The following is a 25,161-nucleotide window of genomic DNA, read 5'->3' on the forward strand; positions in this document are numbered from 1 at the left end:
CATGCGCACTGTGGAGCAGCAGTGCACTACGAGCAGTGGTGCTGAGTGATCATGGCTCTGTGTGTAAGATCTCTGCATTATTCGGGTTTTAGCCGCCAGATCCTGAAGACCACTGCAGTGTTCAGTAAACGGCACATATCGGAGCGCGTGTCCTCTAAATCTGAGCCCCGCTCCGCCCCGCAGACTGCAGATCATGTCCTCTACACCCAGGAACACTTTGCCCTAAAGGACTCTCTGAGGAAGGTAAACACACAGCTAGCATAGCCTGCTAGCATTCTGTATTTATCACTGACTGATACATACGGGCTGACTAACTAGTTAACTAGACTAACTATAGTATTTAAACTTCAAAACATTAAACCCGGAAAGCGCTGCTGTGTGTCACAAAGGTCAGCATGCAATGCAGGTGAGAGGTCACAACACAGCGCCTGCACTCAGATCAGACTGACAGCCTGACTACTACTACTGCTACTGATACACATCCGGGGATTTATCTATACTAGCGCATTTAAAAAAGATATACCATTAAAAAGTTTCTTTATTTCAGTAATTCAGTCCAAAATGTGAAACCTATTATATAGATGTATTACACACAGAATGATCTATTTTAAGTGTTTATTTATTTTGTTGTGGATAATTATGAGTTACAGCCAATAAAAACCCAGAAATCAGTGTTAACAAAAGTCCTGCTGGAAAATGAAATCTGCATCTCCATAAAAAGCTGTCAGCAGAGGGATGCATGAAGTGCAGTGAGATTTTCACTGACTTTGGACCTGATATAATATAACAGAGGGGACCACCACCAACAGATGACATGTTTCTCCAAACCATCACTGACCTTAAGCAGCTTGAACTATGTGTCTTTACACTCTTCCTCCAGACTCTGCTCCCTTGATTTCCAAATGAAAAGCAAAATTTACTGTCGAGTTTCACATTTTGGAACTGAATTACTAAAATAAAGTACTTTCTTTAACAGATATTCCAATTTTTTGAGAAGCAGTATAAACATCCTGTGTATAAAATCCTATATTTAGTGAGATACTGGGTGGTAGTTAACATAATACATAGAGACTTCATGTTTCCAAAAGTTTAACTAACAATCTCATCTCCCAATTTCAATTAAATAAGTTGCGCACTCAATTAAACTATCTCTGTCTACATTGTATTTCTCCAATTTCATTAATCCTTCACTCGATTGAACAGTCAGTTCCCTCAATTTAACAATATTTCTTTTAAATTGAACAGTTTCCTGAGTTAAGTAAACCATTCCCCTAATGTAACAATGATTTTAGCAGTGGTCTGTGTACTTTTGGACATATAGTACCCCTTCTGTGCTAGACTGTTAAGGATTTTAGGAACTTGTTTTGTATTGTTGTGTTATTTCTGTCAGACCCCAGAAAGAATAGCAGCATTGCAGCTTATAGGGATCCAAATAAAGCGATAAACTGGTTATTCTGCCAAACTCTCTACACAACAGACAGTGCCATTAAAATAGTGTTCCTTAAAAATTACATCAAATTTTTAGACATGCTTTGTTTTAAAGAATGGCAGTAAGTATATTGCAACATGTAACCTGCTGTAGACGTCAATGAGATTTTAGGTACAGTGGGTATACGTTATAATTTTTCAAAAACTAGTCATCAAAATGCAGCTCAGCTGAGGACAAGGCAGCTATGCCGTTTGTGATGTGAAAAGCTTCTGTAGGGCTTAAATTGTGCATGCAGGAAAAATTGAACAATGATTTCTTTAAAAGCCAGAGCTCGCTTCTCTATATTGTTCTCAAAAAGCCCATTCCTCCATATTGTGCAAAGCCCCGTCCTCTATATTGTACTCGCACTTCAGAGTGCTCTTTCACACTTCAGGGTCAGGTCAAGGCCAGTATAAAAAGCATGTAGAAAATCAGTCACCATTCTTTATAAGTTTAAATGTCAGAGATTTGGTCTTACTTTTACACATGCCAGTAAACGCGGTGGTGTGCTAGCCAGGGTAAAGGCTAATGCTAACCGGCCCCCGATTCCGTCGCTTTTCCTGTCTAATGTCCGCGCTTTGGATAACAAACTGGACCTGCTGCGGCTGAGGATGAATGTTTCTGAGGAGATGAGGAACTGCGCTGTGATTTGTCTCACGGAAACCTGGCTGAACCAGACCATGCCGGACTCAGCCTTCCAGCTCGCCGGCCGGCAGCTCTTCCGAGCGGACCGCAGCCTTTTATCTGGAAAATCCCGGGGGGGCGGTTTGTGCGTCTACATAAACAAAGGTTGGTGCACAAACTGCGTGTTGGTAAACAGCCACTGCTCCGAGGCGACAGAACAGCTGACTGTGAAGTGTCGCCCTCACTATCTGCCTCGTGAGTTTTCGGCGGTGTTCGTGATTGCTGTTTACATAGCACCGGATGCTAATGCTAACAACGCGCTGAAGGAGCTCCATGACAACATCAGCTCGCTTCAGAACAAGCATCCGGACGCGTTCTACGCGGTAGCGGGGGATTTTAACCACGTAGAACTGAAGAACACGCTGCCGAGGTTTTACCAACACGTGAACATCCCAACGCGAGGTAATAATACGTTAGACCGCGTTTATTCCTCCGTGAAAGACGCTTACAGGGCATTCCCGCGCCCCCACCTCGGGCTTTCAGACCACATCTCCATCATGCTGGTCCCCGCATACCACCCCCCGCTGCGACGCTCCAAACCCACACAGAAGACCATCACTGTGTGGCCCAGTGACGGCGACGCTGTGCTGCAGGACTGCTTCGGCTGCACAGACTGGCAGGTCTTCAGGGATGCTGCTGAGTGTGAGGGGGAGCTGGATCTGGAGGAATACACATCTGCTGTTCTTGGGTACATCAGCAAGTGCACTGAGGATGTCACTACCACCAAGACTGTGACTTGCTACCCCAACCAGAAGCCCTGGCTGAACGCAGAGGTGCGTTCTCTGTTGAAAGCCAGGGATGCTGCCTTCAGGTCTGGAGACCCAGACGAACTCAGAAGGGCTAGAAGAGAGCTGACTGTTGGAGTTAAGAGGGCAAAAGCTGCATATGCTCAGAAAATCCAGGGACACTTTTCCTCCCAGGATCCACAGAGCATGTGGAGGGGCATCAAGTGCATCACGGACTACAAATCCAACGCTGCACAAAGCTCCAAAGACCCATCCCTGCCTGAGGCTCTCAACAAGTTCTACGCCCGCTTTGAGAATCCTGACACCCCCCCCAGCACCAGACTCCCACACTCACCAGGAGAGGAGCCCCTCAGCGTGACACCAGCAGAAGTAAGGAGAATGCTGAGAAGGATCAACCCCCGAAAAGCTGCTGGCCCGGACAACATCCCCGGACGGGTGCTAAGAGACTGTGCAGACCAGCTCTCGGACGTCCTGGCCGACATTTTCAACGCGTCCCTCATCCAGGCAGCTGTCCCCACTTGCCTGAAGACCGCCACCATCATCCCAGTCCCCAAGAGCTCCGCAGTGACAGGTCTGAATGACTACCGGCCAGTGGCCCTCACTCCGATAGTCACAAAGTGCTTTGAAAGACTGGTTCAGACCCACATCAAAGCCACCATCAACGTCACTGTGGATCCACACCAGTATGCATACAGGAAGAACCGATCCACAGAGGATGCCATCTCCTCCGTGGTCCACACTGCCCTCACCCACCTGGAGCAGAAGGATTCCTACGTCCGTATGCTCTTTGTGGACTTCACATCCGCTTTCAACACCATGATTCCACAGACCCTGATAAATAAACTCTCCTCACTAGGACTGAGCTCTTCGCTGTGCAACTGGGTCCTAGACTTCCTGACCAACAGGCCGCAGTCTGTGAGAATTCACAACATCTCCTCCCCCACTATAATCCTCAGCACTGGCTCCCCTCAGGGCTGTGTGCTGAGCCCCCTCCTGTTCACACTGCTCACATATGACTGCTCACCTCTCCATCCAGGCTGTCATATTGTGAAGTTTGCAGACGACACAGCAGTGGTTGGATGCATCACAAACAGAGATGAGTCCAGCTACAGGCAGGAGGTGGAACACCTGGAGGGTTGGTGCAGAGAGAACAACCTCTGCATCAACGTAAAGAAGACGAAGGAGATGATTGTGGACTTCAGAAGAGGCCAGCATGCCCACCTCCCCCTGCACATTGGAGGATCTGCGGTGGAAGTGGTCGACAGCTACAGGTACTTAGGGGTGCACCTGAGCAGCAACCTCACCTGGAGCAACAACACCTCCACTCTGGTCAGGAAGGCACATCAGCGGCTCTACTTCCTCAGGAGGCTGAGACGAGCTGGACTAGGGAGCGCAGTCCTCACCTCCTTCTACAGATGTGTGGTGGAGAGCGTCGTGTGCTCCAGCATCAACGTGTGGCATGGAAGCTGCTCTGCTGCAGACAGGAAAGCTCTGCAGAGGGTGGTGAAGGCTGCACAGAGGATTGTTGGAGTCAGCTTCCCCAGCACCATGGACATCTACACCTCCAGATGCAGGAAGAGGGCCACCTGCATCAGGAAGGATCCCACCCACCCAGCACATGCACTTTTTGTCCCGCTTCCCTCAGGACGGAGGCTGCGGAGCATCAAGTGCAAAACAACCAGACTGAGAAACAGCTTCATTCCGGAAGCTGTAAGACTCTTAAACTCCACTTAACAACACACTGCACTGACACACAAGGACAATTACTGCACAAACACGGTCACTTTACCCGCACTGAGACACTTTATTTTCTACTGCTCTAATTCATTTCATGCTGCTATAGCACATTTGCACTCTGGACTTGTTGTTGCAACCTGTCTACTCTTTCTATTTATTTCATTTGGGGTATTTATCTTTAACTATTTTGTATATTCTATTTTTATTGTATTCCTTTATTGTACTTTTATCTATATATCTATTTAATAACAGCTCCTGGGTGTAAACTGGATCGTGAGATCACAATTTCGTTCCACCTCATGTACCACATAAGATGCGAATGACAATAAAATCTCCTTGAATCCTTGAATCCTTGAATATGCAGACCTTGAGTGGTGCAGGACATCCTCTTCTTTTGTAAGGGAGAAAGAACATTTCAGTGTGAATGGGAATCGCTGCATTGGTGTCCCAAAATAGTGTTGACTGGAAATGGCTCTAACAAAGAGAAAAGATGCTGCTTTGCGTGGGTCAAATTAGGGTGAGCAAAGATGTACTTCAAAGACAAAGCAGAAGACACAGATATGGACTTGAACTATTTTGGTAATACTTTCATATTGTAATTGCCCCAAATCCCATTGCCCTACAAAGTCATGTAGCTGGCCTATGTAGATGAATTCTTATGAGCAGTAGGGCTGCAACGATTAGTCAATGTCGATTATTTAAATTTGTCGACTACAATTTTTTTTTTGTCGACTAATCGTTAATTTGTAACAGTACCACATTACACAAAGTGCTGCGGACAGAAGAAACTTGGTCTGTGTCTCCAAAAGTGCCTAAAAACAATAGATTACATATTTATTTACTAAATATCAGTACTTTCCACGTTAAAACAAAATGTGGACATTAAAAATGCCTTTTAAATCTCATGTTTAGCTGTTTTTCTGTTGTTTTTAGTTAAAGGTGGAGGACATGGCAGAAATAATCGCTAACTAATCGACTAATCGAAAAAATGATCAGCAGATTAGTCGGCTACCAAAATAATCATTAGTTGCAGCCCTGATGAACAGGGAAAATAATGCTCAGCATGAAAGGCTTTGGAGCTGCAAAGTAGAGTCACTATGACAGCTGGCATTGAAGGGCTCCAACACCCAACGTAAAGACATTTCAGACCCAGGAAACATCCCCGCCAGGATGCAGAGGAGGATAAGCCACTGTTGCCTTTGGCTTACTCATTGCTTGTTTTATATGTTGTTTATCTTTTGTCTAATGACTGGATTTCTGTAGAACCACTTTGTGTCAGCTTAATACATTTGCAAAAGACAATTTGCACCATGTTTTTTTTACGCAGGAAACCCAGAAGCCCATAAGCACACCCCCCCAAAAAACATTTGTACAAATTAATTGAAATTCCTATGAAGATTGAAGTTGAAGATTCTTTTAAGTTTAAGTTGAAGATTCTTTTATTCATTCACCTGTAATGTTGCTATTTTGGAGGAGCAAAGTTTTTTGCTGCATGGCAACGACAATGCCTAGGTGGATATTCTGGGAAATAATGGTGTTCTAAATATGATCTGACAACGTAATGACCGTAATGACCGTAATGAACGTATGACCTGTAATGTCCGTTGTTTATGCAATGTGTTGAAAGTGGCGGATAACCCAATGTTCTTGATTCACCACAATGACCCAAGCCACTGGGGTAAAATGCATGACTAAAACAAGACCTCTAAAGTGTTTCCCTTATTTTGTCTTTGCACTCCCTCACTTCCTCTGCATCATGAGTGATTTCTGGAAATTGGAAGTGTAGCTATTTTTGCTCTGGAACAAATTGAGTTTAATTGTTAGGTTTGTAAGGTCTCTAGTGAAATTTCACACTGGATTGATGTGATGCTAGACCAGAGGATTTAAAACAATTCTAATTTATCATTGACTAATGGGTTAGGGTTAGTATCCAGAGTAGATCATTTGAAGGTGTTTTAAAAATTGGCAATCTTCCATTATATAGATATCAAATGGTCTGTTCTTGTTATTGGTGTATTATTATGAATAAAGGTGGCTGTAAAGTTTCAGTCATGAATTTTTCCAGTTTGTTTAGTCTCTACAGTGTCACACAGAGTATGTCTTTTTTTTTAACCCAGCTGGCAGATGGCACTGCCATGTTTATGTACATCGTCCGTTTTGACATGTACTTTTCCATTTGACGCAAAAGGATTCCAGTGTTTATAAACAATGCATTGGTTTATTTGTACTGTTTGTAAAGCATTTTGCTTTATACAATTTGCGGGTGGCATTTTGGAAAGTAATCCTGGGCAGGAAAGGGACTATATACACTCCAGCTAGTAACTACACAGGGCAGAGTAGGCGTAGGCATCAACAAAGTCCTGTTCTACGTAGATTAAATGTCAATAATGGCCATGTTGATATACAGTCACAAAAAAAAATAACTTCCCATGAAAACCTAGTACCTCCATCTAACATTAGAAAGGGGAAGTTTGTTGGGGGACACTGATATAAAGACCATGATTTTTTTTTTTTAATAATGTGCTTTAGACAGAATGACAATCTCTTTCTGATGATAGACGCTGTACAGAGACATCAACTGTCAAAGGACTGTTTGAGACCCCTATACGTCTCTTGTGGTCTGCACTTGTGCTGAACTTGCTAACAGGGTCTGATCTGGCCGTGTTGGCAGTTGCTTCATTTGTATATTATTTTGTGGACAGTGGAAAAGCTGAATTCTAATCGTTTAAAGGCTTCAGAGATCTCTTACTTTATTAATCAAGAGTAAAGAAAAATAAATGTCTGACGTTTAAAGACAGGCTCCTCCGAAATCTGCTCTAACCATGTTCTGATTACCTGCAGCTGATGTGCTGCCTCTAGATGTTAGTTTAATTGTAGGCTTTCTAAAGAGCAATACATGTGGGGGTGTTAAAAATTAAATACATTACCAATAATAGTTTGCAGTAAAGTAAAGTAATGTATTCTAATCTTGCCAATGAGACAAGAAGACACAGTACACAGTGACTGTGATCAACCAGTTTATTTTATATTAGTGTGGTTTACCAGTTTTGGTAAAGTGTCTTATCTATTCTTTAGCTGTTTATTCTGTTAAGGAAATCTGATTTCTTTATATATTGTTTAATTTTGTGGGACAAAGAAAACCAAATAATAATCAAAGCCTTAATGTACAGCCTTGGTGTTTTATACTAAATATACTTCTAACAGTACAGTAACTCACAAACCCATATTAAAAAATAAGTCATGCAAAAAAAATATATAATAATAACCGCCGGAATCTTGAAAAATACTGTGATATGCATTTTTGGCCATATCCCCCAGCACTAGTTTGCAGTTTTTTGTATTTGGTTAAACTATCACCATTCCTCAATATTGACAAAAAATGAAGTTTAAATGTCCATATGCTTAAATAATTTAAATGTTTAAAAAGACATAGATTTTCATTGGGTGTTCAATATTCTTCACATGAATTATTATTATACAACTCTATCTATATTGAATGCTCTAGCAAAGGTCATCCTGCTGTTAACATGTAATCATTCAGGGTGTAAACATATTCAACACTGGACATGAATGGGCAGGAAATGGAAAGGGAATTTGGAGAGGAAATGATAGAGGCAGGAAATCAAGGGATAGTATAGTAACAGGGTTGGGACAGCACCAGGAAAATGGAACAGCTCAGGACAAGAGTGAAATTGTTGTGTGTCATACTGTTGGGAAATCACTTTTGTCTGCAATCGGGTTGACTGGTCATCCATTCACAGCCCTGAAAATTACAACACCCTTAGTCACACATTTCACTCTTAGATACTTAAGTAGGAAATGGAAATTGCAAATATAGCTCAGTCAGGATAAAGATGACCAGTCACACAATTTCTTTCATGGCTGAGATAAAGTAGCACATTGGATTTGATTAAGTAGTTTCAATATACTATCTAATATAATGATAAAGGATCGGTTTTAAAATGACCAATATTATTAAAGGCACCAAGGTTGCTTACAGTAGTTTAGTGCTTAGTTTACATTACGCTACTGTAGAAACGAGGTCATAAGCAGTGTGAGCACACGTTGAAGAGGTCCAGATCCTGACTGTCCAAAAGCCGTAATATTAGTCTTGGATGATTTCACCGTGACTCAAGTGCATTTCGCGCAGAACTGACCTCATATAAGGGGCAGATTTCCAGACAGGGAAGCATCGTAGACCTCAGTGACTCTGAGCCCTCCCTCAGTTTTTCTAAAAAACAAAACTGGTGTTAATCCTGCAGACATAAATCCTCAAATGACGTGGACAGCATCTGGAAAGTTCATTATCCTCCAGAGGAAACGTTGGAGGATGTGAGGCTAATTCCACTTGAACAAAATTAGCAACAGGTGTATGAGTTATTGCAGCCTACTTCACTGTAAATTAAAAATGCTTCAGGAGGGTGAAATGAAATTTCAGATATGCACCACTGGAAAACGAGATTCATAAGATTCCTTAAATAAGATATTTGTTGATTATAAACTTTTAACTATTAACATCTGGATGCATCAAAACTTCAGGATGCAAACATCATTACTGTCTTGGTTAGAAAGGTCTTTTTTGTTGAATATAGGTGTTACGTGCAAGTCTAGCCCTAGGGTGCTGGATATGTTCTGTGTGCTCTCCCTCTCTGTGTGTGTTTTTTCATGTTTCTCTGCAGGTTGCAGTCCACCTGACCTTCATGGGAGGAGCCATGGGCTATAAAAACCTGCAGTCACCACCAAGATGGCGGCTAGAGCTCACACAGGAAGTGGGGCCTACTGTGTGTGCTTCTAGTTCCCCTGCTACCTTCACTACCACCTTCATTATTACCATCACTGCCATGTGCTTTATTCTGAGTGTTTGCTCTTGTAGTCATTCCTTAGGGAATATCTTTCAGTCCTGTTTGTGCCATACAAACTTATACCAATTTGAGGAGTCCAACAGGTAAGGTTAAGGCGCCTTATACATTTCCATCATGTAGCTGTCTTTGTGTATAGATACATTAGGTTAGCAGGCGGGTGCTTCTTTTGTACTTATGTTGTTAGTTTAAGTAGTAGTTTTTATTTTGTTCTTTTGTTTAGGATAAATAGTTTAGATTACGTTTATGTTTTGTTTCTTTCTTTCCTTTGGCACCGTCACCGTTGGCTCCTCTTAGGCCTTAAGACTCTTAGGCCTTGGTATTGTTTAAAGTTGATGTTTGGCAGTTTTAAAATAAATCACTGATTGTGAAACATCTAATTCTGGTCTGGTCTCCTCACTTCCCTTCTGTTCCCTTTGTTGCAACCATTTTTAACAACGAGCCAACTTGGGTTGTAACAATAGGATTGGGCAGCATCCACTTTATTTATATTGTCATGTCTCACAATATTGCAATGGCATATGTAGGTTTACAGCAGTATACTGTCTTTAAAATATACTGCGATAGGAAAATTGAGTGTTCTCATACTGTGCACAATAATACCAAACAGAGAGGCCTACCAATTTTTATTAGAAGTTTAAAAAAACAACAATCAGTTGAATTTTTATTTTCTACTACTGCAGTGTTTTTTTTTTTTTTTTTTTTTAAGTTATACAGCTTAATACTAGTTGATTGTTAGAATTTCAAATACTGATACTTAATTACTGTGGAGTCAGGATGTTTGTGTTGAACATGATGGATTATAGCTTTGTCCACAAATTTTAGGTGAGAAAATATAATTACATACTACATTTACTGTATTTAATACAATCATTTCAATTAGATTTAATTGAAAAAAATTATATATATATATACACCAATTTTAGCTGAGCCAGTTAACTCACTAGGACTTCTAATGCCACTTACAATGCAAATAGGAGGGTTAGGACAAGCGCATATCTCCTCTGGCACTTATCATAAAAACAAATGTTGCATCCAGAAGAAAGTGCCAGGTTGCAGTTATATTAGAAATGAAGATAACCAGAAATAATAAATCAATAAAATGTAGACTAATATGTGCAACTATTTGCCATATTAATTGAACTACATATACAGTACAGGCCAAAAGTTTGGACACACCTTCTCTTTTACAATGCGTTTTCTTTATTTTCATGACTATTTACATTGTAGATTCTCACTGAAGGCATCAAAACTATGAATGAACATGTGGAGTTATGTACTTAACAAAAAAAGGTGAAATAACTAAAATAAAAACAGACTCTTTGCTCTGATTACTGCTTTGCACACTCTTGCCATTCTCACAATGAGCTTTAAGCTTCCAAGAACATCTTTGCAGTTATTTCTCTCTTTTTTGTTAATTACTTTAATTACATTTTTTTTTGTTCTGTGCGTGTGTTTTTGTCTATTCTTGCAGATCATTGATCAGGAGATCAACCCCTATGTGGACGAATGGGAGGAGAAGGGACAGTTTCCGGCTCACAGGATCTTTAAGATTCTCGGAAGTGCTGGCTTTTTGGGAGTCAACAAACCTGTGGGTGAGCAGAATATTACTCTACACAACAGTGGAGACCTACGAGTTATAAGTGTTTCTGTACAAGCAGAGAGCTTTTCATAATGGCAGTAGTAATTAAAGTTGAGCACCTACAATTAGCCTCTTTGTAACAATAGAAAATATAGCAGTGCATTTCTAAAAGCTAAGAAAAAGATTAAATTTTGGAAAGTGGTGCCCTCGTAAGGTCTTAAATAATAAAATAACTTTAGTGGAGAAAATGACTCTCATGTGTGTCATCTGCTACGTCAGGGAAACAGCCGGTCATTATCTTCATGTTTTAATAAGACAAATTAATAAATGTACTTTTGTAAGTGGAGTTCTCCATTAAAATATGAGGAATTATAGAGAATTGAAAATGGGTGTACTTTAAATTTTTCGCCGCCTTAAGAAATAAAGGATCACAGTAGCCCTTGAATTACCCTATACTGTCAGTAACAGAGTAACCTGCCATATCACTAGCAATGACCCAGGAGTGTCATATACTCAAAAACTCTTGTACTGATCTGCCATAACATTAAAAACACACACCTAATAATATTTTGCCACCAAAAAAGCCTTGACCTGGAAAGACATAGACTTCACAAGACATAACAAGCCTTAAGTTTAACAGCAGTTTGTGCTGGTAAACTCTGATAAAGCTCTTATATAGTATTACCAGCTAGCCTTCACTCCCTCTCCCATCAAAAAATAAATCAAAATCTACAATGGGATGGTTCACAAATAAACGTATCCAGGCGTTAGAGAGTCTAGACCTGAATCCAATTAAGAATTTGTGGAAAGAGCTGAAGACTGTTGTTAAAACAATGAGAACCCTTTGTAATACAATGGAGTATTCTAATGGGGGATCTTGATTATCATGGATAGAAGGATATTTAAGGCTATGTTCAAATTACTAGGATAAAGTGATTCAAATCTGACTTTTTGCTTTAATGTAACATGGAATCCTTTCAGATCTGATCTTTTCATGTTTACATTAAAGGCCTCGTTTATCTATTCAGATTTTTTTTGCTCAGATTTAGTTTGGCTATATTGGTTGTTTGCATTTATAAATGTAAGTGATGTAAGTAAAGTGTTAGAAAGAAAAAAGAAACTGTTGAAGAATGATAAAAATCAATGTTTTTGACTTCACTTCACACTGCGTTCTTCTAACAGCTTCAAGAATTTAGACTTGTGGTATTTTGCACCCTGTTTTAATTATCTGAATTTACGCAGATCTCAGCAGAGGCGGGTTTTTGTTGTTGAGAGGAGCACTGGGAGCTAGCTGGGCCGATGGGGAAATCACTTCATAAATCTGTAGGTCAGGAGAGAGAGGCTCTCGCATTAAGAAGTGCTGACAGTGGGAGCCTTTTGCATTAGCAGACAGGATTAAAAGAGGGCTTGGGGAGCATGTCCTGGACGCTAGATTACCATCTAGGATCCTGCCTCACCTCATCAAACATACACAGCAGTCTGATGATCAGTTAGATGATGTGAAAATTCAGTATAAATGTATAAACCCAAACCTCTATTCAATACAATCATATTTCTAAAATGAGTAATGTAATACAGTCATACTTCTCATAAGTTGAAAAATGAAAGATCCGAGAAGATTAGTGGGCGCCAATCCATACAATTAATGAGGTATAAAAACAAATGATTCCCTGTTGTCCTTAAAAAAGACGTGACTCATATTTCCTTTGTAATACAATGGAGGGTTCTAATGGGGGATTAGCCTACCTCATGGTTACCAGTAATAGTAAGTAGGGGTGGCCATATCGTATCCTACGCAATAATATATCGCCAACATTTTTGAATATCGTGAACGATATTATACCCTGAAATATTGGGCCATATCACCCACCCCAATTATCACACCAGGGTACTTTTTTTTTGCGGTTTTTAGCAAAAGAAAATTCACACTGTTCTCATTTCCCATTATATATCTACTATATAAAGTAGATTTACTTTAATCCTGGATATATGGAGATATTTGGAGTGCATTTTTAGTATCATGACATTCTGGATCATTGACTTCTGTTACAACTCAGATAAAACATTTGTATTTTTTTATATCTCAGCTAGGGGTGTGCCATATCGTATCGTATGCAATAATAAAATTTAATTTTCATTTTGTTGCAGTAGTGTATTCTTGAAATATTTTTTTGTAATTCAGTGTCATATCGCCAAGAGTATCGTTATCGCAAAAAATACCATGAAATATTGTGATATTATTTCAGGACCATATCGCCAACCCCCTTCTAGGAAGACTATGTTGAAATGTTACCAGGATGAAGTGATTCAAATCTGACTTTTTGCTTTAATGTGAGGTAGAATCCTATAAGGCTATGTGGACATCTCAGATCTGATCTTTTTAAATTGTAATGTTCACATAACAAACCTCATTTAATCAATTCAGATTTTTTTGCTCAGATTGAATTTGGCTGTTTGCATGCATTAATGTAAGTGATGTAATTTTTGTTGTGGCTAAGAACTACATGTTATGCAATTTGACCTTTAATTTTAAGTATTTGGTCTCTCCACATTCATACAGATTGAATCCTTGTCTTGGCAACTGCAAATAACTCACCAGTGTTGCAAAGATGGCTGCCAAGTGCACAGACTTTTCTGGAGTCTGCTGTTGCATGTCTATGAATTAGATGCATATCTGGCCTGGGGCCACATAAGAAAGTGAAATAAATCTGATTTTATGTTTACACAGTCCTAAAATCAGATCTGTTTGATTAAGGCAAAAATCTGATTTAAGTCATGTTACATTAATGTAAAAAAGTCGGATTTGATTTTATATTGCACTGGCAATAATGAAACAACAATAAAAACATGTCAATGTTTGTATGTGTGTCATCATAATTTATATCTATATTTTTAGCTTTAAAAAGGTTAAAAGATAGATTAATTAAAACACTGGCATCAACAATCAGTGGTTATTTTTTTTAGGATTTGTAGATAGTTTCTTTACTTTTGAGCAAAAAAAGAGAAAAAGTAGCAGAAATATGAGAATCACGTATGCAAAGCTATTTCACAGTTTTGAAGTGAAATGCTGATTAGCACTCACATTAAAAATCCCCCAAAATCCCCAATCACAAAGAGGAAAGACTGTCCACCGAACCTCAGATAAGCTCGGACATTGTGTCAGTAACCTCCCCTCCCTGCGGCTGGGAGATTTGTTATTACAACCTGTGAAGTATTCAGCTCTAACTAACACTTGCTTAACTTGGCAGCTTAACCTGTTTTTGCTGAGGACGGTTTTGTCAGTTTTTAAAGACTCCACTGAAGCTCCACTGTCTCTGCTTTATATTTTTTGACATTTCTAAAGTCCTACTGATAAAACTACACTTCCTTTTAAATCACAGACCTGCCTGTTTGTTGTTGTATTCTGCTAGTTTCTGCAACGGATCTTTTCAGTCTTGTAAGAAGCATTAATGTTGGTTACTTTGAACTCTCTGTAATGATTGAAACAACTTTTCAGACTAATTCTTTTGGGAAACTGGGGCCTGGTTTAAAAACTACACTAGGGTTTAATTACATACTTGGATTTCATTCACACAGAATCTCTTACATGCAGCTATGATTAATTAAACAAGTTTATGATCAACCATGTTTCCATAATCAGGGGCATGGCTTGCCTGCTTCTCTGGCACTGAGCCAACAAATGCAAGGAAATCACTCTCAGCAGAGTGTTAACCCCTACAGATCCAAACCACATTCAGTGCTGGAGCACATGAGATTAGAGCTGCACAATAAATTGCTTTAGGATCATCATCATCGCAGTGTGGGCTTGTGCAGTAGACACAATGCAGGAGGTGCAATACCATGAAATGCATTATACACAGAGTCCACTTAAAAATGGTGAGTTACTTTGATTTTATCAAATTGAAAACCTCTGGAATATAATCAAGAGAATTCCTGCACCAGGAGTAAAGGCATAAAGTTATCCAAAAGCAGTGTATATGACTGGTGGAGGAGAACATGCCAAGATGCATGAAAACTGTGATTAAAAACCAGGGTTATTCCACCAAATATTGTTTTTTGAACTCTTAATACTTTATGAATATGAACTTGTTTTTGCATCATTTGAGGTTGGAAAGCTCTGCATCTTTTTTTTTTTATTTCAGCCATTTCTCATTTTCTGCAAATAAATGCCAGATCCCAATTGGTCTTCATTACGAGCACTCTTGATATCCCAACAGTATGTTAATGTTAATGTTAATGTTGTGTTCAAATGCATACTGCTGCTGTCTTCTCAAGAGTTTGCCTTAAAACACAGATATTATGCCGTGGCCAACTGCAACACCAGACCTATCCCTGATTGAAAATGTGTGGGATGCTTATGGATGTGTTATCAACACTCCATCCCTACAGCAAAATCAGCAGGAACTGTTCGAGGATATTGGGAGCTGCATGGGATGCATTATTATAGGACATCTTGAGGAATCCATGCTTAGACATCTGGCATATTGTATCACTCATGCATCAAGTGTTACCTATATCAATCTAAATCTTATTAACATTTATTGTTCCTGGTAACATTTATCTTATCTTATTTAAGAGTTTGACAGTAAGGGTATATATAAAGCAGAACAACAAAATATGAAAACATGAAATGGATCTGAATGCATTGTCTGCACTGGCTGCATTGACGGGTCTCTCAGTTGCTGTTTGTTTGTCCTTTTGAAGAGTTTTCTGCCTGGCTTGTTCATTTAAACAGAGTAAAATGAATGCTCTTCTCTTCTCTGTCTGCCTGATGTTTAAGACTCCATCACTGCAGTAGCCTTATCTCTCCACAGCTGTATCTGTTTTCCCTGCTTTCACTTTCCTCCCCCAGCCTGCCTCTTCTCCTCTGAGTGCCCAGCACAGCAGAAAATGACCCGTGTTAGTGAAGGAAATGTATGTGGAGTTCCTTTTCGGTCCCTGACTGTCGCTGGTGTCGAAAAAATATTTGTCATCCTGTAAAAGCAGAGCAAGGTCGTTAGCATTAATCTGCCAACCAGAACCCCCTGCTTTTCCCTCTTTTGTGCACATTTCAGTGTAATGACAGGAAAGGTTCTTATACTTAAAATAAGAGGACTGTTAGAAAAAAAAGTGCTAATAATGCTTTTAGCAGCAGATAAGATGTAATAGGCTGGTCTATATTGTGGTTATGTAACTAATTTTCCAGAACGTCTGTGATGACTAAGTGGTCTAAATCTAAAATGAGGTGAAAAGTCTCCTCTTAAGTGTAAATGAATGGGAGGGGGGAAAAAAACGACGTAATTTATTTTCTTTACTTTTTTCTATACATATATTTGAAACATGACAATTAAAGGTTAATTTCATAAATACTAGGCTGCTTTTATAATCCAGCCTCTTTTAACTGTGTTGCATAATCTCGCTAATAAGTAATATCACCTGTGATTTGCTTTAAGCGTCAATTAGTCTGAAGCAGTTGTGTGTGAATGAAAAGTTTACTTGACTTGATCTCTGAGGATATGAAATTTGCCTCAGAACTCTTAGAAACTGTAAGAAAAGTGACTTTTCTTATTGTTTGTACGGATGGTAATATTGTTCCCAGTCAGTACATAGGAATGCTTTTAAGGGTGTATTCTACAGTTCCCACCTACTGAGATCAAAGCTGCTGTTAATGATGTGCTCATTATGGTATGGAAGAGAGTCTGAAGGAGACTGGGCTGAAGTAAACACTCATTTGGGCTTGTCTCATGTGTTTGATGTTGGCAGAGTATGGAGGTTTGGGGCTGGACTTCAGCTACAGCGTGGCTGTGGCAGAGGAGCTGGGGAGCATCAACTGTGGAGGAATTCCCATGGCCATCGGGGTCCAGAGTGATATGGCTACCCCTGCTCTGGCCCGGTAACTTCTTTCATTAAGTTTTTCTTTTTTTTGTTAACTAATTTTCATTGTTGATTAACCTTTCAGTTGGAACACTTATTATGGACATAAATATTATGACAATACTGAGCTTTATTACTTTTTTTTGTTCTTTTTCTGGGGCAAAATTTGTAACAATGTACACTGCCTGGCCAAAAAAAAGGTTACACACTCTAATATTTGGTTGAACTACCTTTAGCTTTGATTGCTGCACCCATTCACTGTGACATTGTTTCAATAAGCTTCTGCAATGTCACAAGATTTATTTCAATTCGGTGTTGCATTAATTTTTTTAATGCAGCAGCATTGATGATGGTAGAGTCTGACCACTGCACAAAGCCTTCTCCATTCAGCACATCCCAAAGATTCCCAATGAGGTTAATGTCTGGACTCTGTGGTGAACAATTCATGTGTGAAAATGATGATCTCATGCTCCCTGAATCACTCTTTCACAATTCCAGCCCCAAGAATCCTGACATTGTCATCTTGGAATATGCAAAAAAATCCATTGATGGAATAACCTGGTCTATATTCAGTATATTCAGGTAGTCAGCTGACCTCATTCTTTCAGCACATACTATTTCTGAACCTAAACCTGACCAACTGCAGCAACAACAGATCATCTGCTTAGTTACATCCAGGTGCTGACTTCTTTTTTTTTGGCCAGGCAGTGTATATATTCAATCAAAAATAAACAAGAATTCAGTGCACATGTTTTCATTTATGTTTTTTTTCTTAAATCAAGACAGGGTTAAGCCTATATGAAATACCTCATACATATATATATATACAGCCACTTACAGTATTAAAGTGGAGCTGAACTTCCAAAATTATTTTTAAAATTTCAAGCTTAAGGCCACCTAACTTCCGATGATTGATAACAGCTGGTAGCTTCTTTGTGATCACATAAAAATATTTATGTGACATCGCTCATTGACCAACACAGAGTAAAATGGGAAAGTCCAAATAGCTCTATGCAAATTTATGATTGAGTGGGTCAACAGTAAGCTTTTGGAAAGGCGTCACAAAGTCCTGACCTCAACCCTGTCAAAAATGTAATGCCCAAATATGGAGTGGCTAAATATGGTGGTTACCAAAGGCATCTGGGGAAGTCACAGTATAAGATATTTTTTTCAATCTTGTATGTATAATTTTGGTCATGTGTTTAAACTTTAAACAACTCCCAAATAATACAATAAAAATATTAGTTTTTTTCTATTAAAGATGTAAATATTTTATAGAAAATATTAAATATTTACGTGAGCGTTTTAGTAAGGTCCCTGGCTGCAGCATTTTAAACTAGCTAAAGTTTATTTAAATTACTGCAGGGACATCCTGACAGTAGCGCATTACAATAATCTAGCCTTGATGTAATGAAGGCATGGACTATTTTTTTCTGCGTCATGCAGGGATCAGGCATTTCTTAGCTTGGCAATATTACAGAGGTGTAGAAAAGCTGTTCTAGTAACATTTAGATATGTGTGTTTATTGAATGCTAGATCTGAATCTATGATAACTCCAAGAATTTTAGCTGCTGAACCAGGTGTGACTGGGAGGTCGGCCAGATTTAGCATTAAGTCTGATAATTTATTTTTAGCAGCTTTGGCGCCTAATAGAAGAACTTCTGTTTTATCACTATTTAATAGGAGGAAGTTGTAAGACATCCATAATTTCACATCTTTTACACAATCCTCGATTTTCTTTATTCTCACTGTGTCATTGATATGAAGAGCTACGTGTCATCCGCATAACAATGCTAATTTTCGTCATGTTTTCTAATGACTTCTAATGACTTTTCTAATGCCATCAGTCTGCTTTACCCCACTTTAACTTTCCATTGCTCTGTCAAGTGATTTTCTGTTCTTTATTTGCTGAATAATGAGTAATGTGTAATTACTGCTGTGAAGAATGTAACTGAACTGTGCCTCCAGGTTTGGATCCGCAGAGCTGAAGAAAGAGTTCTTGCTTCCCTCCATAATGGGAGACAAAGTGGCTTGCCTGGGAGTGAGTGAAGTAGGCGCTGGTTCTGATGTGGCGAGTAAGTCTTCACTTTGCCCTTGGCAACATCTAAACAAGGGATAAACATGGACAAGAGGGGATGCAAACTTAATTATGTCCTAAAATGAACACTTCAAAGCATTTTAAGCATGCTAGGATTAAAGAACTCAATTTCATGGGGATGTCATGCAGAGCTAATAGATTCCTTTTTATCTCCTTTTTTTGTTGTATTTATGTTTTATCTTAAACAAGACAAAACTAGATGCTGCCTTATTATTTCTGTCCTCAGTCGCTCACAGCTAATATGAGGGCATCGTTTCTCTGGGCCTTGATAAGAGAGTTTGCAGGCTCTTCTATTTTGAGTGATCTGACCTTGCTCAGAGCAGTGCTTTATTTCCTGCATTTATTTTGGAACTTAAATTAATTTTTGCCCCAAATGGGAATTGAAGATTTGTTTCAAATGAGGCCGAACAGTAAATGTGTTTTTGGGTTCCAGGCATTAAGACTAAGGCTGTGCGTAAAGGAGATGAGTTTGTCATTAACGGTGGAAAGATGTGGACCACCACTGGATCACAAGCAGACTGGATGTGTCTCCTGGCAAACACGAGCGATGGGCCTCCACATAAGAACAAATCCCTCATCTGCTTACCCATGGATCTACCTGGTAGGAGCACATTAAAAGACATGCTGCTTACTTTCTTGTTTACCTAATACGATAATTAGGAGAACTTGACTACATGTGCATCAGGGGGATGCTGAAGTGCAAATCTTTGGCCGAAATTGACCAGAATTAAAAAAAAAAAACCTCACCCATTGCTTGAATTTAAACAACAGTTTAATTTATACAGTGTCCTCTGTTGATTCTCTTGTTCTCTGTTGCTTTAAACAATTATGCACATACATGCCAAATGTCATAGCACTTGTTTTGTGTTTCATGACTTTTGCCACATCTCATATACTGTATTTTTCGCACTATAAGGCTCAATTAAAATCCTTTTATTTTTCCAAAAATAAACAGTGCACATTTTAATTCAGTGCACCTTGTATATGAATTCTATCAGTCAGGTATTAAGGAGCAGTAAAGCCACTCTGCTGAAGTACAGCATTAAACAGGAGTTTCAGTTTAGTTCTCTGGCAGGGCTGGATAGCATTAGCATTAGCCTCTAACCGCTATTTCCCCATTCAGAGGTGAGTATTATCGGCCTGTGGCCTGCTCAAACCCAGGCTAGCACTGCTGAAGCAGCATTAGCATTACCCGCTAACTGCTAGCTGCTAATGCTATTGCTTCAGCCTAAGTGCTGGAGAAATTTGAGAATCTAAGCTTACCATAATTAAACAGAAGTTTTCAGGAGAGAAATCTGTGTAGTTTCACACCCAGGTCTCGTTTGACTTTAAAAGAAAGTCTTTCTTTTTTATTACAGTTTTGTTTACTTAGCTTAGCTTTACTTAACTTAGTTAGCTAACTACCCCCCACCACCCCCCAGCGACGAGACTTGCTGAATTTAAGTTCCTTATAGTGTCTCTTAAAATGTGCCTTATAATCCAGTGCGCCTTATAGTGCAAAAAAATATGGGTATTTGTATTTATATTTCACCTGCATTCCTAGATCAGTCTCTGAGACTTCAAATTGCTTCTAGCTGAAATGATGGCTGCATATACAAAGAGTGCCTCACTCTACACTGGTTGAGATTTGTGTCATCAAAAACATCATTGTTCACTGCCAATTATTTGGTCTTTTAACATTAGGAATGCACCAAATATTTGGCAACTGAAATTATTTGGATGAACACCAAAAGTGATTTCTTGTTTTTGATGCAAATAATTAGGCAAATAATTGTGGTTACTGAATATTCAGTGTGTCCCTAATGTGCAGTTCTTTTGTTAACATAATATTTGTCTCCCATAGATGCCCATAGAGAATGATTATTGTGTTTGTGTTCACAGGAATTCACATCGCCCGTAAGATTAATAAGCTGGGCATGTGGTCTTCAGATACAGCAGAGGTGTTCTTTGACGACGTCCGGGTTCCCTGTAAAAACGTCATTGGGGAAGAGGGAATGGGATTCACATACCAAATGCTCCAGTTCCAGGAAGAGCGCATGTGGGGAGTTGCAAATAGTAAGTAACAGTGATGTCTCCCATGTGTTCTTCCCTGAGGAAAAAAAATAAATTACTCCTTCCCACACAGAAGTTATGTGGAATATGATTCAGTGCCAGTGTTACGTCAACATCATCTTCATGACAACAGTGCAGTTGGTCCCAGATTGTGCAAAGTGGCGAATGTTGTTTCAGATGGGTTTCCCTTTAATTTTTTGGAAAAGAGGTTGTTTAGATAATGACTGTCTAAATATTCTGGAAAATCCATTAATTTCCTGTTGCAGCAAAAAAGCACATAATATTTCCACTCAAATACATTATATATTCTAATGTTTGTGAACACCCCTTCTAAATAATGTATTAATCTATCTTTTACTTGTACTTTACTCGTTGCTTGTTTAGTTGTTGACGCAAATGTGCAAGTGCACATACACAGCCTATCTAGTCCCTGTAGTGAAGTACTGCCAATAGAATAGAACTGTATAAAGTAGATAGATCCTCACAGAGATGATAAGTCCTCACAGCATTGCTCCAGAATCTTGTCCATAATTATTTCCTGTAATACAAAGAAAATGATTCCAACATACATGCCCCAGTACTTTTCTATAGAGTGTATTATTCCAGTTTTACATTTTGCCACTCATTTATATACATGCTCTTTTTAAAAGAGTCCTGTTTTCTAATTTAAAGTTCTGACCACAATGGAGAAAATCATTCAGGAGACGATTAACTACACCCGAGAGAGAAAGATCTTCCACCAGCCAGTGCTGCACCACCAGGTAGTGCATTTCAGGCTGGCAGAACTGCAGACTGAGATCGAGCTACTGCGTTCCCTCCTATACCGATGCACAGGTGGGCCACTCATCATTATTCCTGCCTGTTTTAATCTGTTTCTTCAGTTTTCTTACAGAACCTTTTGCAAGGCCTCAGTGTCACAAAAAACATTGTATCTCCAAAAAGGAAAGTTAAGAGTAGAAGGAAAAAGATTTGTAACTTTTAATGGAAGTCAGTTTAAAAAGGACTGTCAAAATTAGTGCATGCAGTTAATCTGGAAATTTGACTGAAATCACCTCAATTCACCACAAATTAATAACGTGATTAAATTGACAGAGCCTAGTGATTTTTTAGCAGTTTTATTAAGCGATATAACACAAACACTTACTGCTAAGTTCAGAAGGTAGTTTACCTTTTATTTTTGCTTAAGTTTTTGCTCCCTTTCTCTCACACACACACTCAGCTGTCGGCATGTTTCTTCTTTTCAAGCTGTTTTAGTTGGAATATGGAGCTACACTAGCATTTATTTTCTCCATTAAAACTCTCAATTAAACTCAGTAACTAAAAGTAGCACATTACAATACTCTAGTTTAAAAAGCACCAAAACTACCCTGAGATATTATAATACATTAAAAAAGGAGTAACCAAACTACACCATTATTATGGTCCACTTCCCAAAAATACAGCATTAAAATTCATGATTTAGTCACAGAATATTGTTGTATTGTATACAATTATTTTTAAGTAACTGGCACCAATAATATAAATTTAAGTGTTTTTGACATTGACTGTTTTATTCTCATATAAATGCCCATTAACAAAAGCTTAGTCTTAAGGCGGAAAAGGTGTGATTAATTGTGATTAAACACAGAATACTAATGTGAATAATTAATTGCATTTTGTAATCGAATGATACCACTAGTAAAATGATTTTAACAGGAGTCATTTTGGAAAAAAAATGTTTGGGTCATTAATAATAAATTTCACAGTGTAAAATTGAATGTTTTTATTTAATGTACATTATGTGAAAAAGAAAAAAAAGTTAAAAGTTTTAGGGCTTGGTAAATAAGTGCCTTTTTAAATGGAACTCAAATAGTAAGCAAATACAAATAATACGCAGTACTTGTTTTCTTAGCAGTTGAAAAGAGGAAGTTCTTTTAATTTGCATTCAGTTTGGAGAAAGCCAATCTATGTCTAATCAATTCTGATTGCAGGTTTAACCAAAATTCTGCATTCAACTTCAGAGCTTTCAGACAGACGTAATTGTTGTGTGGAAAAACACAAATACAGAACAGCAGTTTTATATTTCTTCTTGACTGCCTTTGCAATGTAAAATGAACCTGCTGCAGAAAGTACATCACTGTGAATTTAATCAAGATCTTGGTTTGATTGCCACTGTGTTTGCTACCTTTTGTTAGCTCTCTATATCAAGGGCAATGATGTGACAAAGTTGGCGTCCATGGCAAAGCTGAAGGGAGGTCGTCTGGCTCGGGAACTGGGGGACGGCTGCCTGCAGTACTGGGGAGGCATGGGCTTCACCAGTGATGTCCTGGTCAGCAGGTTCTATAGGTCAGTCCGTCCCTTCCTGGCTGTTTGAACTGAATTTAAGTCCTTAGTTGGATAGTGACACACATTAAGCAGCAGTGACATCTAGTGATGGACATGCCTGAGGCCAGAGGTGCTTGTTCCTGGTCCTGGAGATCTACCACACTGGAGATTTTAGATCTAACACATCTGAGTCTAGAACGTTCTTGTGTTCCTGAAGGCCTTAAGTATCCAGGTTCAAGCTAATTCTGCATGGTGGTAGATTTCAAGGACCAGAAATTAGTACTCCTGCCTAAGAGAGACACTAGTGTCAAATAACAGGCACATTTTATTACACAGTTTTTAGGTTTAAAAAAAATCATAAAAAGCAATCAGTAAAAGTCTACTGGGGAGTTTTTGGTCCATTAATTAACATTTCTCTGCTGTTCTGTCTCATGTAAACAGGGATTCCAGACTAATGTCGATTGGGGCAGGAGCAGATGAGGTCATGCTCTCAATCATCTGCAAGTACATGGACACCCTACCCAAGAAATAACAGCACTGAAGGAGCTGTGTATGCTGATTTATAACAAAGTGCACTTAACATAGGAAAAAGCTTGGAAATTTCAGAAGTTTCAGTATTGTTTTAAACATGCCTCTCCAACAGGGGCTACATTCAGGTTCACATTACCAGACTGAAATGATGCAAAAACCAAACTGAAGTTTTTGCCTTAATGTTACACAAATCAGATAATTTTTGAGCTGTGTGGACATGTTCGATCCAGTCTTTTCCAATTAGATTTGTTCACATGTGTGATGCTAGATTGGAAGTGTATCTGATTCGTGGGCATGTGTCATAAATTAACATTTATATTGGATTATAAGTGTTTAATACTGTTGGTTTTTGTCATCATCCGGCAATGTAGTAAAACTGCATAAATTTGCACAATATCAGTGTGCACGTGTGGTGTTTCAGGGACAGATAGGTTCACATTAAAGACAGAAACCAGGCATTTTTGTACTTATCAATATTAATTGTCCACGTAGACAAATATGATCTGAGCAAAAGTATCAAAAATATTAATTTATGAATGGTGCTTGAAATGTGAATGACCAGAATTCAGAATGGGAGACGAAGGGGACATAAAAAGAGGATTTCAATTAAAAAGTGTTCAGCTTAAGTTTAATGCCCATAAATCTATTGAACTTACTATAAGCTACAATCAGTTGATCTAAAACTGTAGTGTATGAACTTTTATATTTGTGGGTGTCTACATAGCTTTTAGCTTTGCTCACAAGCACTCTAAATTAATAAGGTATAGATGTTATACTTTAAAACATAAATTCTGAACATGCTGATGTAAACACTTGTGTCCACTCTAAACCTCATTCATCACTCTGAGGGATAATATAAGCAACTCCACTACTTTAGCCAATTAATGGAATAATCCTTTTACTGGCATTGTGGATGCCTCCAAGGGGCAGCAAGGAAATATGGACAGTTCTTGTTAAAACACATATTAAATTTGCTTTGATTTTTAATAAAAAAAAAAAAACAGATTTATCATGTTGCCTTAACAAAAGGTATTTCTCTACTTGATAAGCTTGTAAATATACTGATTATTGTAGTTTTCTTGTACTATCTGTAACTGAATGTATGATCTCACTTATTTTACAAGAAAAGGAAAATAATTAATAAACAACCATACACAAACAGCAGACAATTCTCTTGTCATTTTTTCTTCCCAAGCAGAAGTTGAACAGAACCACATGATATATACCTAGAAGAGATTGAGTAATGC

The 25,161-nt window shown here is 38.7% G+C and overlaps 1 protein-coding gene across 1 annotated transcript; it reads left to right on the top strand.

The window, feature by feature from the left end:
• zgc:85777 (acyl-CoA/acyl-ACP dehydrogenase) lies at nucleotides 1–25,075 on the top strand. Its single transcript, XM_007259806.3, has 9 exons — nucleotides 1–243; nucleotides 10,969–11,089; nucleotides 16,819–16,948; nucleotides 18,898–19,004; nucleotides 19,461–19,628; nucleotides 20,909–21,082; nucleotides 21,752–21,913; nucleotides 23,254–23,404; nucleotides 23,825–25,075. Exons 1-9 carry the CDS (start codon nucleotides 52–54, stop codon nucleotides 23,913–23,915), a joined length of 1,296 nt encoding a protein of 431 aa, XP_007259868.3. The 5' UTR covers nucleotides 1–51; the 3' UTR covers nucleotides 23,916–25,075.
• Nucleotides 25,076–25,161: the final 86 nt, after the last annotated feature.

Source organism: Astyanax mexicanus, chromosome 3, assembly GCF_023375975.1.
Source record: "Astyanax mexicanus isolate ESR-SI-001 chromosome 3, AstMex3_surface, whole genome shotgun sequence".
Classification (NCBI taxonomy): domain Eukaryota; kingdom Metazoa; phylum Chordata; class Actinopteri; order Characiformes; family Acestrorhamphidae; genus Astyanax; species Astyanax mexicanus.